This window comes from Nematolebias whitei, chromosome 19 (genome assembly GCF_014905685.2).
Source record: "Nematolebias whitei isolate Nwh7 chromosome 19, NemWhi1, whole genome shotgun sequence".
Lineage (NCBI taxonomy): Eukaryota > Metazoa > Chordata > Actinopteri > Cyprinodontiformes > Rivulidae > Nematolebias > Nematolebias whitei.
The window spans coordinates 33,920,874-33,937,875 of NC_056516.1; the positions used below are offsets into that span (position 1 = coordinate 33,920,874).

Sequence of the window (17,002 nt, forward strand, 5' to 3'; positions counted from 1 at the left end):
AAAAAAAAAAAAAAACCAGCCAGATCCCCCTTAAGACCCCTCGATCAAACACACTAACTGAAGTTATTTAATTATAAAGTTTATTAACACACAACAGAACATACAAATACACATTAAAAACAAAGACAGACTGCATCTACATTTTGTCATATTTAGGTTAACCTTGCAGAGACAGGTTTATTATTTCCAAATCATTGTGTTGGTTTTATTTTCTTTATTTGAGAATTTGAGGTGTCAACGTTCAAAATAAATTAATTAATGAATAAATGAAAAAAGAGCCAGATTTGCTTCAGCCTATTTTCAGGATTCCTGTTATTTTTGGAAACCTATATGTCATTAACAGTCACAAACATTGATGTTCCTCAAGACTCAGTGGAAGAAAACAAAATTTCAAATTTTTTCGTGAGAGTGTAGTTAATCAGCGCACATGGAATAGCTCTGACGAAGCTGGCTCCCATGCCATTGAAGTATCCTCTGAATCCATTTCGCTCGTATATCTCAGTAAGTCCTGGTAAGACGCCCGAGGCTGGATGTAACCCTGAGCTGAAAGCTGGAAAAAGGGACAAAAATGATGAGTAAAGCATCAGCTCAGAAGCTTAAAGAGATAGTCTGTTCATTTTTGAAGTGGTGTTTTGTTAAATAGTTGTCAATAGTTAGAATCTGTTTAGATGTGACATCAGTCATGGAGTGCAAAGTATTGAAAAAAGGCAGAAGTTTTCATCTATGCTAACAGCTAGCCAAACAACAGCCAGGATTTTATCATAATTCAGTCTTATACAATAAGTCTTTCTCGACAACGATGTACTGGTGTGAACGAACTGCATTACCTAATATTTCACGTTAAAAACAGGCCCCCTTGTTGACTAGACATTATCCTGGATGAAACTTTTTATCTCTTTCTCCATATTCTTTGCTCCACGGCATAAATCAGTTCCTCAACATCCACAAAGGTAGGTCCGTCTTTAATTTGGCTCTGGTTGTTCACAAATCACTAATGGAGCTGGACACGTCCCGCACAGATGTGAGCTTTCAAAAACGAAGCAAACATCGTGGAGCAAAAAGAGGCATGGCTCAGAACTCGCATCGCAGCACGACGGCTCAGTGGTTAGCACTGTTGCCTCACAGCAAGAAGGTCCTGAGTTCAATCCCCAGTTGGACCTGGGGTCTTTCTGTGTGGAGTTTGCACGCTCTTCTCACACTTGTGTGGGTTTTCTCCGGGTACTCCGGTTTCCTCCCACAGAACAAAAACATGCATGTTAGACTGCCTTCAGGCCCAGGCCTCCCTTGCACAAGAGATTTGTGATCTCAATAGGATTTGCCTGGTCAAATAAGGATTAATAAATAAATAAATAAACTTTGCGGAATTTCACTTACGGTACTTGTGGGGGTGGGTCAGAACCAAACCCCTGCAGTAAACGAGGGACTACTGTATATACAGAAGTAATTTATTGGTTTTGTTGTTGGTTTTTATTTTATGCTTCATCAGCTTATGTTGTTTGCATTTTAACTGTTTCCAAATGTGCTACCTATCCATCCTCACTGTTTAAAGTTAACGGTCCAGTGTTTCCCCTAGTTAACTTGACATGGCGGGGCGCTCATCTCGTCCATGATTTTTTTTTTTTACCTTGGGATGGGGGACACAGTGACACCACTGAGCTGCGTGCTGTTTGTACAGACAGTTTTCGAGCATGGAGGGTGTTGGGGATCAGTTGAGCATGAGGAAAGAGGCAACATGAGCGCCGAATTTAGCTTTTTAGCTTGCGCGCCTGGTATTACGCTCTGCTAGCAGGGCGGGGCGCCCCGCTTGTATAATGGAAGGGGAAACACAGCAGTCTTAAGAAACCCTAAATTTTGATTATCTTAACTCAAATAATTAAACAGCTAATCAAGTTTGTGATGCTGTTCAGCAAACCTTTGGAAATGGATTTATTTGAGCAATGTCCCTTTTTAAGTATAAATATTTCTCTTGTCACTGTGTGGATGAAGGTTGACTAAAGATATCTAAAATCAACAACATATTTTTACACATTTCCTTCTCTTCTGCACATCTGATATCATCTTTTTGATAATGTCACAAGAATTTGAATGCATTGTGGTGATTTTTCTTTTTTTTTTGCCCCAAATTCAATGAATAACCAGGTGATAATATAGTGAGTATTGATGAAGTGGGAGCAGCAGAAGACATTAATTCAGATTGTTCAGCACCAGGGGGCAAATGCCCTGATAAACACGTAGATGTCTTCACTAATGTGTGTGCATAAGTCAACAGCTTAGGCAATTAAATAGATTACAATCTTTTAATGTCCTCGTAAGCTTTGTAGACACATGCAGCATGTCTTAGTGTGCGTTAATAATGTGTGTAAAGCTGATTATATGCTTACAGACATCCCCGTATTGTATAGTTAGCTGCTTTAGGAACCATCTGAGATTAAATTAAATGAACGATATTACCAATGTGCATGTGTTTCATATTAACAGGATAAAAGGGTGTACCCTATAACACTTGTTAAGGTGGTTTTAGTAAGTACTTTTAATTTACGTTATGCCTAAATTACAAATTGATCCCAATAGCATTTCCACACAAGTTCTATAACACATTAAACTAAGTACATCAATAAAAACTGAAAATATTATATATATTGTATACCATAAATATCCATTAATGGCAACATCTCACCAATTACCGTACTCATAAAATATGACCACTACCATGTAATGAAACAGTGCGTATATGCCTGCACATATAAGCAGCTTATGCACAGCTAAGACCTCTGAGCTGACAGAGTGGTGAACATTCAACGACTGTAAGATCATTTTATTAAATGAAACAAAACAGAATAATCATGATCTGAGTCTGAGAAAATCTGAATATAGCTCAGCAGTAAACCTTTAATGATTCCCCGCCACAGGGTGTGCAGGTGAAGATTATTAGCCTTAACTGTGACTTGTAACAAACTGTAAAGCCTTTAGTGTTTCTGCAGGGCACTGAGCTGTGTGAAGTCTGATAAATGGTATAAACCAGTGTGAACGAAGTCAGCATCAGATTGTGAGGATTCAGGATACTTTATTATCTAACAACATTTCACACCTCAGTCTCATACTCAGCACATAAATGGTACTTAATTTTCATCGTGAGCAAAATGTGGGCATTAGGTTTTGATAAGCAAGAAGAATGTTTGGTTCAAAAATAATGATGCGTTGTTTTAATTTTAAATAACATCTAAAGGTATGCACAGTGTGATGAGTTTCTTTCTGCAATCAATAGACATACAGTAATTTGACTGATAATCTAGATGAAACCATTTTCAGACATTTTTGTTTTTAATAAGTGTGGCAGCCAAAGGTAAGATCCTTGGCATGCTGACCCTAGCTTACATAAGTTAGCTCTTGGGACTCTTGATTGGCCCCAAGTATATTCTGGCAGTCACCCCATCTGAGGTATGGAAAACAGCATTTTACCACCACTGTGTATAGTGGAGGTGGGGAGCTGTTGACATTGTTCAGTTGTGGAAGGAATACTGTGAGGACCTTCTCTATCCCATTAGCATAGCTTCCATGAAGGAAGCTGAGTCAGGAGGCTTTGTGGTTGGTCTGTGAATTAAAAAGTTTGTCAAGTAGTTTAAAAGCTCCATGGTGAGAGGGACCAGAGGGTGGACAAGATTTGCTATGAGTTCCACAAGACTCTGCATATTGCTAGGCTGTTACGGTTGTCATGCCTTTTCAACATTGCATGAACATAAGGAGCAGTGCTACCGGGTTGGCAGGTTAAGTAAGTGCTATTTGTTTTCATCATTGTATGTTCCCATGCAATGACAAAATTGGTCCTCTACATTAAACCCATCAGACTACACCCAGGTGGAACAGTGGGCAGCTATTTAATCACCCGGGTAGCAATTTGGGATTAGGTGTCTTGCTCAGAGACACCACAACATGTGGGAATGGCTGGGAGTCGATCCGCAACTTTCTGGTCCCAAGTTCGCTGCCCTATCTCTACCCCATCTTGGCCCCAATTTGAAAAAAATAAATAAATACTACAAAGGTAGCCCATTTAACACCATCTATCCATCCTTCCATTATCTGCTGCTTGTTCTGGAGTCCAGTTGTGGGGCAGTGGCTTGAGCAGAAAGGTCCAGTCATTTCTTTCCACAACGACCTCTTTTAGCCTTTGTGGGAGGATTCATGGGCATTCCAATGCCAGCAGAGACAAAATCTGTCCTGTATGTCCAGTGTCTTCGGTTAGAAGACTGTAAGGAGACCCAAGAGTGAGTTCCAGTTATAGGGCAATTCCACTCCTCAGCCTCTTTACTCACCAGTAAAGTCTAATCAGGGGTGATTGGGAAGAGAGGATGATCAATGGTCCAACCTCATATTCAGGAGGAACATGGCGGGGTCTGGCCAGCTGTGGAACCAGTACTTTGCCCTTGCTAGGGTCCTCAAGGTGGCACTGATGTTTACCTAACCAGTTTACATGTGTTTAATAGACCTGGAGAAGGCATTTAACTGTGTTTTCTTGGGTATGCTGTGTGGATGGGCTTCATGAGTGTGACCTTAGAATTCTGTCTCTTCTATTTGTGGATACTGTGATGATGTTAGGGTCATCATGTCTTGATCTTCAGCTCTCACTGGAGTGGTGATTGTGAAGCAGCAGGGGTGAGGATCTGTACCTCTAAATCAGCTGCTCTTCTACGAGAGGAATAAGTTTAGGCGGTTTTGGCATCTGATTAAGGTATCATTGGGATGTCCCACTTAAGGTATCATTGGGATGTTTCACTAGGACAGTGTTCTAAAACATGTCTATCTGGCAGGAGATCCTAGGAAAGACACCGGACATACTGGACATACTTTTTTTTTTCATTTACCGTTTATTTATCCAGGTAGTCTCAATGAGCCACGATAACTCATTTTCAAGAGAGACCTGTTTAGGGAGCAGATGGTGGGGGTTAAGGGCCTTGCTCAGGGGCCCAGAGTAAGGCGAATGAGGGTGGAGGGAGGTGTGGGCGTTTCACCTTTTCCACCCACATTTTGATGTTGACGGCACTGGGAGTTGAACCTGCGACTTTCCGATCACAGGTCCATCTTCTAACCTCTGCGCCACCTATGAATACTTCCAGCAGGGTTGAAAGAGGTGGCTGTGGAAAGAGATATCCAGACCTCTCTGCTCTAGCCACTGCCCTGTGACCGGACTCCAGAACAAGCAATAGATAATGGAAGGGTGGCTAGATGGTGTGAAATGGGCTTCCTTTGTAATACATTGTTTTCAAATACTTTATATACCTGTAGAAAACTGTCTACAAATCTTAAAGTTTAATTGTCCAGACATAATTAATAAAACTTGTGATGCCTAACTAATCTTTGGAAAGTTGAATCATTTTTAGCAATTCCACTATTTAACTAGAAACTTATTTCCTTCTCTCTGTGAACATATAATGAGACATTGTTTCACCAATATAGTTTTATCCCTGGTCGGCTTGAGGCAAACCATCATTTAGCTCATTAAACATTCGGGAAAACTCAACTGGAATAATAATGTCCTTTTTCCAAAATATCCAATTATTTAATAATTAACACTTAAATTCAACAATTTTGACAATAGTCATTTTAACAGATTTGCCATTAAACTAAAAGTTGCAGAATATTGCTGGAAATTGACAAACTGAATAATAACCAATTATTAATCTAATACTATAAAATAATAATTAATTAAGGAAGGTGAATCTGTTTGTGCCACACTGCACATATTGCTACAAATTTATGGCTACAAATTTATACAAATACATGGATATCTAACAATGTGAAGGTCTTGAAAAGAGTGGGATGTTTCTACATATGTTACAATGATTTTGTCATTTCATTGTCTCTCAGAGCAGGCTACCCTGGTTCAAAGCCTGGCCTGGGGTCTTTCTGGGTGGAGTTTGCATGTTCTCTCCGTGCATGTATGGGCTTTCTCCGGGTACTCCAGTTTCCTCACAGATCAAAAACATGCATGTTAGGCTGATTGGTAACTCTAATTGGCCCTAGGTGTGAGTGAGAGAGTGAATTGTTCTTTGTCGCCTTTGTCTCCATGTGTCCCTGTGATGGACTTGTGATCTGTCCAGGGTGTCCCCCGCCTCTCACATAGTGATAGTTGGACATGGGCACCAGTGACCCCACCACGACCCAAAAAGGAAGAAGAATGTAATGATAATGAATGGATGGATTTTTGCAGCAGAATTTTCTGTATTAATCTCTATTTGTCCAGTAACTTTACATTTACACCAGTAACTCAGAACCTAATACGTTTCCAAAAACTGCACCTGCAAGTTTTTTTCTTTTCTTTGGAACTTACTGTAAATGTGTTAAATGTTTAATTTTATAGGGTATTTCAGAAAGAAAAAAAAAATCACTGGCACAAAAGGAAATTTATGTTTGCCCTAATACTTTGTTTTATCATCTATCTATCTACATGTATATTTGTTATATCTATCTATGTTTTATCATCTATTTCCTGCAGGATCAGTAAAGTTTTATCTGATCTTATTTGGTAAAACTAACTGATATGTGCTTTACTTTTTTTTTTTTTTTTTTTGCCTTAATGGTATTCTGTTACATAACTTTTATTAAGATATTGCAAAAAAAAACTGAACAGGGAAACTGCTAACATCTGTTTTTCCTATTGTGGTTCTGAATATAATTTTTCATTTTCATGTTATTTATGACTAAAGCTACAAAGAGCTGCTGTAATGGAACCATTGTGGTCCCAGAGCTGTAGGATGCAGAACCCTGAACTAGTGCAACAAAGAAGGGAAATCCTGACCAAGCCAACATGGGCTACTGCTTTATTTCTAAGTTTCAAAGCTATTGCCAAGTTTATATTACACAGCTTAAATGATTGTGTTGGATTGAAGCAAAACATTGTCTAAATAACATATTTATTGTCATGCAATGGGAGAAAAAATCCATTGGGGCCTTTAGGATTGTATTTGCCTTGAGGCTGTTGAGCAGATAAATCCTGTCACTATATTGAATGTGTGTGCGCCATCATCAACATGGGCTGTTAGCCCATTTATCAAGGGTGCTGCACTTGATAGGAGCAGCTTGGTGTTTAACAGAGCAAATTTATGGTTCAAATCCTCCAATTTTGACTGAACCAGGAGACTGAAGTTGTAGGCCTGATTGAGACGATGGATTTCTCACAGCTCGTCAGCCATCAGTGTGAGGACATAAATTGCCACAGCAGTCCGTTACTGTGAGTAAAAACGTGCTCTCGGTCAACTTAATCTCTAAATAAACACTTAAGAAAATGCAGCTGAGACACTGCTGCGAGAGCGTGGCTTTGCTGTATACACATTAAGCAGCTGACTGATCACTGAGTCAATAAACTGATGCTGTCACAGTGGACTGGATCAAACATGGAGGACAGATGGTGGCGGTGCATTCTAATGAGCTGCAGATGTACATTAACATTATCTGCAGGCAGGGGTGATGCAGCTATCATAATCCTTCCCTCAAGGAGATGCATGTGAAATATTTTAATGATAATGACAAATGGGAAAAATCTTCTTTCAAATGTAATCGTTGCTCGAAGAGACGTTCATTCAAGCTCATGCGTGATCCCTTTGTTTCTCTGTTTAAAGACGCGAGGTTGTATTAGTCCTTAATCAGATGCACAACATGTTTTGTCACGGTCACTAAACATCAGGGATTCACTCCCAAGTTTACACTGACGGTGGTAAGTGCATACAAAACAGGGTTTTTGTCTCCTAAGCCTGCATAGCTGTGGCTGCCATCTTGAATTGGATTGATTTCAACATGTCAACACATGCAGATATGTCTCAGATGATTTGGACAGTTTCATTCAAATTATTCCAGTGGTTCACTGGCTGGGTGACACGGTGAACAGTGGTAAGAGATGTCACCTCTAAGGGAGAAGGTTGCCTCCCAGCCTGGAGCTTTTCTGTGTGGAGTTTGCATTTTCTCCTAGTGCATGTGTGGGTTTTCTTCAGGTTCAACCATAAACCAAAATATGCAGGTTAGGTTAACTTAACTGGGGAGGCTGTGGCTGAGTGGTTAGAGTGGTCATCCTCCAATGCAAGAGTTGGGTTTTCAATTCCACCAGCAGTCGCATGCCGAAGTGTCTCAGGGCAAGGCATGGAACCTCTCATTGCCTCTGATGTGTGTCCCATCAGTGTATGAATGTAATAAAGCATTGATTAATCTTTGTATAGATATAGTAGAGTGCTGTATGAATGGGTAAATGAGAGCACAGACTGTCTGTGGTCCTGTGATGGACTTGTGACCACTGTGTACCCCGCCTCTGTCACAGTGTCAGCAGGAGGCATTAGGGTCCTCATCATCAAATAGTGTGCAACTTTCACAATGAACTAGGGATAGGGACAAATTGTGTGTGAACAAAATAAATTCAGATTTATTAAACAGTGCACTTGCATTGTTCCTGCACACTTTTCCTTCATGCAACCTGACAAACATAACATTAAAAGCATCCCCCCTTGACACAACTTCATTTAAATATGCTAATAGGTGCAAATGTGTCCTGCATGTGCTTTGGGCATGATCATAAATAATGTTTAGATGCAGAAAAATATGAAAGATTTATTGGAATAAGAGTTAGAGATGCTCCTACATAAGATAGTGAGGGTGAATCTGTAATGTGGTCAGGTTTTGTGGAAGACTATAAACATATATAAAGACCATGTCAGGAACTTGGTAAAATAATAAAACTTTATTAAAGAAAGCTAAAAGGCTGACGTGGTGGCAACACACAAAAGAAAACTTGAAGAAAAGAGAAAACATAAAGTCAAGAGAAGATGTGTCAATGAACAACTGCTGAGTGAAGAGTTTAAATGGATATAAATATAAGTATGCATTGATAACGCATGACATGAGTGGAGACAGCTGGCCTAATAGTATTATGGAACACGTGTAGGGGTGTGTGACAGGACTGAGACTGACTGAGCAAGTATTAAGAACTAAAAAGTAATCATCACAAAGAAATAAACACAACTTAAACCATGGGAAAAACAAATCCTGCCCAATTTAAACACTTTAAATTTGATTGTTGCACACTCATGTTTTCTGTCCACGTCTGCTTTTCACTGCATTAAAACCTGATTTTTAATTTTTTTTTGTCATCTTTTGTAAAGCATATTGATGCCAGACTCTGATTTGAGTAACCCAATATAATTTGTGATGCAGACTTCTCAGATGTATCCTGCTTTTCTGCTTTTATTAAAAGCATAAAAAGAAATAAAAAAAGACTAAGGCAACTCTACAAAGCTGCTTGCAGGGTTATTGTTTTGTATTGCATCAGATTCTCAGGTTTAGTCATTTCAGACACGCTCGTTTCATTTTGCACAATATTTTGAAGCTTTACGTCCAAATGAATTCCTCATACGTTTGTTTTTCCATTTTTATTCATTTTATTCATTCAACAATCGCAAATAAGAGGCTTATTTTTCTTTTTTGTTTCAATCTAAAACCTAAATATATATTTTCAAAGAGAATGGTCATAGACATTGGTCATTTGCACATTTATTTCTGTATTTTCTAACATCATTCAGACAGTCTCTAATGTGATATGAGCGTGAAGAACTGAAGTGATTGCTGTGCCACTAAAGGCACTCATTTAAAGATCACATAACCTACTCTGCATGTTAGGACTCTTCAGGAAAGCAAAAGATTCCTCAAAGAACCTAATTCTAAAACTGTGGGAAAAATTTGAAAAGATGGTTGAACTGTTCCCAAGAGCACTGTGAGCAGAAAGGTGGGAGGAGCTTAAAACAGCCAGGTTTCTTTATAAAGGTGGTCACGGAGACTGGTTGAGCAAGAAGGTCAGGAAGGAGAAAAATCAGAATCAGCCTGTATTGACATTGCACTGAAGCACAGCAAAATTTCATTTCAGTACAGCCCGTCCAACGAAACACAAAGTGGGGGCAGAGCATGTTGTTCACATAACATCCAGAAGAATTTGAGATAATCAGCTTTCCAAGGTCAACCAACAATTTGGACAAACACACGATCTTCTACTGCCCCTAGGAATCCTTCATGTATCTGGCTGCGTGTCCCGTCGGGGCAGGAGGGCTCTCCTTCGCCCTGTCTTCTTGTCAAGAAAATTTGATCAATTGCGTTGAGAGACCAGCTGACCAGATCCATAATGTACAATTTGGAAGATATGCAAAGAGATACTCTGACAGGTTCACAGGACAAAGAGCATAAGTAGAGGAAGGAGCGGGAAGAAAAAGTGTCCGCCTTCACCAAGAGCAAGAAAGAAAAGAAAACAAACAAACAAACTGTGATTGTGTTTTAGACGTCCAGAAATAAAAGAAAATGTTGGAACAACAAACATTTTATTAGAATTAAATCAATCAGACCATGCAAGAAACAACACTAACAACATAAAAAAAATTAAAAAATAACTCTTTGTTTTCAGTTTTGAAACTCAAACAAGACACTTTGGTCTTTTGTTTAATTACTGACTCATCAATTGATTCTCTGATTTAGGGGATCTAGAGCACAATAAGTGTTTGGAGGTGTAAAGAAGTGCAGACAAGAGTGAAGTAGAATCAGACCCATGTAGTGATTTAAAAGTAATCAATACGATGTTTAATCAAATCTGGTAAAGAAAGGGGAGCCGATGTAATTGAGCCAGGACGGGTGTGATGTATTCCCTGCAGAGTTAATCTGATTGCTGAGGCTGCATTTGGTACCACCAAGTATAGTTGCTCCATTGTTTAGGTACATTTACACAAAGCTGCAGCGTTTGTGTGGGAGAGAATTAGCGCGTGTGTAAGTTTAACTCTTGAGTTTGTAGAACAGCTGAATGAGTTTGGAAGTATTTTTGTCTCCTTAAACAGATCATTTCTGCTCAGGCTGAAGTTGAGAAATTTGTCAAAAATACGTTTAGAAGAGTGCTGGAGTTTGTTATTCAAAGTGTGTGATGGAGAAATGATAGTCAGAGTAATATGATCACCATTAGGAACTTTTCAAACACATCAATATTGATTTGCAGAAAGCTAAAAGCTGTCCAGTTTGGCAGGTGGTGGGTTTTTAAAGGTTAAAACATGGAGGTAAAGGGTAAAGAACCAAATCCTTTTGAATCCTCAAAAAATCAAAGATTCACTGAATTAAAGTTTATATCAACAGTGACTTTATAAGAGCTGCTTGAATTAAGTTGGGTGGCATCACTTAGTGCAGCACGGTGGCACAGTTGGTAGAGCTGGTGCCTCTCAGCGAGCAGGTTACCCTGGTTCAAATCCCAGTCCAGGGACCTTTCTGGGTGGAGTTTGCATGCTCTCTCCGTGCTGCGTGGGTTTTCTCCAGGTACTCTGGTTTCCTCCCACAGACCAAATCCATGCGTTAGGCTGACTGGTAGCTCTAAATTGTCCCTAGTTGTGAGTACAGAATGTCATGATTTCAGCTCTTTGCCTCTGGCTGCACTCTTGGCCACGCCCACATCTTTGCTCTGAACAGAGATCAGCTGATCAGCTGCCGGAGGAAGCTTCTCCCACAGCTGTGGGCTGCGCACAGGTGCAGCAGGTGCAAAATCATTTAAGATAATTTATTTTAAATAAAATATTCCATGCCGATCCAGCGACTTATCAGTCAATCAGTGTGTGTGATGTCCAGTCTTACATTGAAAAACTGTGATAGAGCGAGTTCGTGAAAAACAAACCGCGAAGTAGCGAGGGACTACTATGTATACATTTTTTGGGGGGGCCGCTCCCTTCTGTAGGGGTCGCCACAGCGAACTGTCGCACAAAGACTTGGCAATTGTTGTGACGCTGGATGCTCTTCCTGACACAACCACAGACTGAGCTACCACAGACCTCTGTGTGGAGCAGAGAGCTGCTATCGAGGGCACCCAAGGGCCTGGAGTGGGGCAAATGAGGGTGGAGGCAGGTTTGTTTGCTTCATCTATTTCACCCACATTTTGATGTTGTGAGTACCGGAAGTTGAACCAGCAACTTCTTCCGATCACAGGCCCACCTTCTCTAACCTCTGTGCCACCACTCCCAGTATATTAGAGATTTAGTCAGGTTCAGCAATACTTCCTCGAAAACTGTAAAACTAATATTTGAAAGCAGTCACTCTGTTCATCTTTTCCCTCCCACTAAATAAATAAAACAAACAAACAAAAAAATGTCTATTTGTGTTGTCAGCTTTGTCTTGATCTGGTCTCCCTTGAACCATCTCTTCCAGTTTCTGTTTGCAGTGAAACATTTCTGTTGCTTCTTTGGGGACTCAGTTTGACTGAGTGACCCGAGCCGTTGAGAACAGTCGATGCCTCCAGCAGCCAAGCTCCAGGTAGCTCCTGCAGCTGCAGCCTTTTCTGTACCAATTCAATAAATCATCAGCCACCCGCGGGGTTTGGGAGGTGGGGGGTAGGGCAACATTAACAGGTGCAAACACTTTTCTGTTCAGTTTGTAACAGTTTGCGTCAACTCTGCAGGAAACACTGTGAAATAAATTAAACTTTTAACATCATTTCAGCAAAGCAAACAGCTTGCTGGTTCTTTGTAGACAAATCCAGAGTGATTTGTATCCACATCCTTTGATTCAAACCTTATTTGCTGCATTGCAGTCCACTCAGGTACACTCAAAAGCAGGTTTTACTTTTTGTACACTTGCACAAATATTTATACGTTTTCTTTAACTTTCAAGAGCAATATATAATGTTGAACTGTTATCATGTAGCCATGTGCTCAAGTGTAAGAGTGCTGCATCAAAAAAACAAAAAAAAAAACAAATTATATATATATATATATATATATATATATACTGTACAAGTAGTTTTACTAAACATGACCCTAAATCTAAAAATGTTAAGATGTGTAAAAATGTAAAAAAAAATAAAATAAAATGCAGGATTTGCAAATGTACCTATATTTAATTTAAAATTTATTCCTGTTTTCTTTTGACAACAGTCTGTATTAATCCAGGAACTAATGAGGACAGCTGCTAAACGTGTTTCTACGGTATTTTTTTAGCTAATTTCCTAATTTTAATGTTCATTTCTGCTTTTTTAAACTAAATTCAGCAAATATGTTTTTTTTTCTGATTTTTTCTGCTAATTTTGGCTTGTTCTTCCATTTCAGCGACATGCTTTTAGCTAATTTTAGCAGTCTTCAGCAAGTTCTTCAGCAATAATTATTGCTATATATTATATACTATATACATTATTATAATAAGCATTCACACTGAATTTTCACAGGCAATTCAATTTATGTAGTTATTTTGTTTTCAAGAATGTCTGGCTTTTTTTTAATGTTTGGTTTAATATTTTTCATTCACATTGACTTGGAGCTCTACACCATCTTGTATTTTTATGAAGCAGAACCTATAGTTCTAAAATGGGTATTAATTTTATTTTATTTACTTATTTTTTATGAAATGCTTTGACACAGATTCAGATTTTTACTCAATTTTGCTTCAAACTCGAGAAACGTATTAGTGAAAGTTTTTTATTTTTTCCTGTCCATGGTTTCAGACTGTTATTTTTGAATTATGAAAAGAAGAAACAATAATATGTGGCTGAGTTTACCAGATGGACTCGGTACAGGATGCTGATCCCCAGAGTCATGAACGGTTTGGAGAAATCGATCACCTTCTCTCTCTCAGAGGTGATAGTGAAGCCAGCAACTGCCAGGTCAGCTTTCTGCAGCGAGACAAACAAAAATAGAAACAAAAAGAGAGAAAATATGATGACTTTTCAAAAAGAGTATTTGTGGACCTTCAACGCTTGAAGCAAACTGGAAAGAAAACAGAAAATAGGAGTTTCTTTTCATTAGGTACAAATTAAATAAAATTTAAAAGGGTCTGCACTTCTTTTGACTAGTGAAAAACATGAATATAAGTAAAGCTGAATAGAAATAAATAATGAAAAATTTGATGGGAAAAAAAAGTGGAGGAAAACTAAAATAGTCGTCAGTGGACATCTAGCAAAAGAAGTTACAAAAGCCACAGCCTACAAAAGAAGAAAGAAGAGCCAAACGGGTTGAGTATGTTTAGGATAAGCTGACATTTAGGGAAACAAACTGAAATAAAAAAATGCAATGAAACCACGAGCCAATATTTATTTTAAACAATTAAACCTCCAAAACAATCTCATAGATGCTTGAGCAACCACAAATAGAAAAGAAAAGAAAATGCAGCAAGACGTGTTTGGAGGAGGATTTCATAACTTCCTAATGGCTGCTAATATAACCAGTAATGAGCAGAACCCAGTGAATCGCAGTAACTTTTTTCATTAACAGAAAACACTTTAAGAAGAAAGTGATGCCGTCAGAAATAATGTTTTTTTTTCTGTAGTTATTCTCTCTGATTTTGTCTGCAGACGCCAACCTTTCCTCCCACTGCAGCGCCGATCTATGGATCTGTGTTTCATCATCACAACATCAAAGATGAAGCTTTTGAGTTTTTGTTCACCTCCTGCTGCCGGAACATAAGGGCTGTGTCAGAAAAGGGTGTAATCTGATCACCAGTTTATCATTAACATACGGAAGATAATATTTATTTCTAAATGTATGTGACAGAAGTTTTTATTAACTATATGTGTTGCTTTAGGCATACAAAAACACAATAAAAAACAAAATACATACATACTGTACATACATACAGTACATACTGTACATCCATCCATCCATCCATCCATACATACATACATACATACATCAATGCATCCATCCATTCATCTTGTACCTACATACATACAATACATACTGTACATCCATCCATCCATCCATCCATCCATACATACATACATACATACATACATACATACATACTGTACATGCTGTACATACATATTGTCCATCTATCCATCAATCCATCCATCTTGTACAAACAAATACATTCTGTACATATATAGTACGTATGTATACATGCATACTTACTTACATGCTGTACATACATACATGTATATTATTCATCCATCCATCTGTCCATCCATACATCCATCCTGTACATACATACAAACATAATGTCATTCCATCCATTCATCCATATATCCATCCTGTACATACATACTGTACATACATACATACATATATACATAGAGTACATACATACAAACATACTGTACATACTTACATACATACATACAATACATACTGTGCATACATACTGTACATACAAGTACATACTGTATATACATACTATACATACATACATACATACATACATACATACATACATACATAATTAACATGACATTTGATGAAATTATTATTACAAATTTGTATTTTTACAAGTGCCTTCTGGGAACCTCTTTATTATATATTTTTTTATATTTAATTTTTTGGCATGTCCTGCTGAGCCAGAGCTTGCTGGAGGGGTTGCAATGAATATCCTCACTGGTTTCGGAATGCCTTGAGGAGGAGCTGGAGAGTATCCACATTGAGAAAATGGTTCTTCTTGCTGCACTCACTGTTTTGCTGCCAAGTTAGGATAAGCAATTTTCAGCTGTTAAACTTCTTGTTGCCAAACTTGGATTTGTTCATAGATTAAACAAATCCCAGCTCAAAACACCACAGTTATCAGTGTTGCTCTTGTACAAGAAAAGCTCTCCAAAACTGACCTAAAAGGGTTAGCTTCACCTAAAGTACTTTTTGTCATTACTCTAAATTTCCTACTGATTTGCTAAATCATATAACACTATTTTTTTTAATTGCTTTTTATTGTTGCTTTTGTTGTCTGTCACAGACCTGAGACATTTCTGAGGGATGAGACACATTTAAATGTAGACTGTTCTTGAGGTGTACAGACTGTCGTTCTAATGACACTTAACAAAAGTCTACGGATTTGTTGCAACAATTTACCACAAAGCTTTTAATTATTAAAAATGCTGCAGAAAGAGTTCTATAGACAAGAGGGGGCCAAGATGGGGTAGAGGTAGGGCAGCCGACTTGGGACCAGAAAGTCGCGGTACGACTCCCAGCCATTCCCACATGTCTCAGTGTCTCTGAGCAAGACAATCCATAATTTCTCCCTGGGCACTTACATAGCTGCACACTGCTCCACCTGGGTGTATCTCAGGTGTGTTGGGTTAAATGCAGATAACTTATTTTGCCATTATATGGGAACATACAATGATGACAATTTCTAACTTCCCTTCCCTCCCTATAGTCCCAAAAAGGCTTTGCTGTTTGAGCTTCTCTCCACTGATGTCTCAATGAATTCTGAATAGCATCAAAATGTGCTTTCTTTTAAAAGCAAAAAAAGAAAATATAGCCAAGCTTTATAGTTCTCTATTATCTCATTAGAACCTTTTTGCTTTCTAATATAGACTTGTAATTTCCACATTTTCTAAAAGTAATATAGGAAAAGATAGCCTTTGACAAACATATTATTTTCATTGCAACATCGTAGGAGTTCATGAGGCAGACACCCTCTCTACCTTTAAGATTCAGGTTAACTTTGCTTTTTGATGAAGATTAGAGTAAGAGCTGGCTTGGGTAGCCCTGAGGCATCCCTTTGAGCCAAGTTCAGAAGACAAGAATTTCACTTGTGTCAAGTGCTTGTATTGTTCCCACTGCAGAGCGAGCTTCTTTTATGATGGGGAAATGTCCTATTGGGTTCACAGAATATGAATAATCCTTACCCTGCGGTTAAAACTGAAGGAGTTTGCGCCAGACTTAACCCCCATCAAAGTGATCTATGAGGAAGTTCACCCAGTCACGCAGACAAATGCTTCTCTGATCATTCACATTTTATTTCAAATGGCAATTTCCTCAGATGGTTGTTATATATATATATATTTTTTTTTTTTTTACAAAATGCAGAAAATGAAAATGTATTAGCAGCAACGTTCATGTTGTAGAGTTGAAGACCTCCGGTTTTAGTCATATTTTTACAAACAGCTTATAATTTTATCATTTTCTTTTATTCTGATGGGTTTTATTTTCTTCTCTTATTCCATATACCATAAGCCACTACTTATTTCCCAGGCTTTGAATCCCATGGCTTATACAATGATGCGGCTAATGTATGGACATTATATATATATATA

The 17,002-nt window shown here is 38.4% G+C and overlaps 1 protein-coding gene across 1 annotated transcript in view; it reads right to left on the reverse strand.

The window, feature by feature from the left end:
• LOC119425511 (glutamate receptor ionotropic, kainate 5) overlaps positions 1-17,002 on the reverse strand; it is a 116,110-nt gene that overhangs the window by 34,375 nt on the left and 64,733 nt on the right. The window contains exons 8-9 of the mRNA XM_037693040.1: positions 15,422-15,428; positions 13,538-13,701 (exon numbers count right to left, since the gene is read on the reverse strand). Of these exons, the coding sequence (XP_037548968.1) occupies positions 13,538-13,701; positions 15,422-15,428 (171 nt within the window). The remainder of the gene's footprint in view (positions 1-13,537; positions 13,702-15,421; positions 15,429-17,002) is intronic.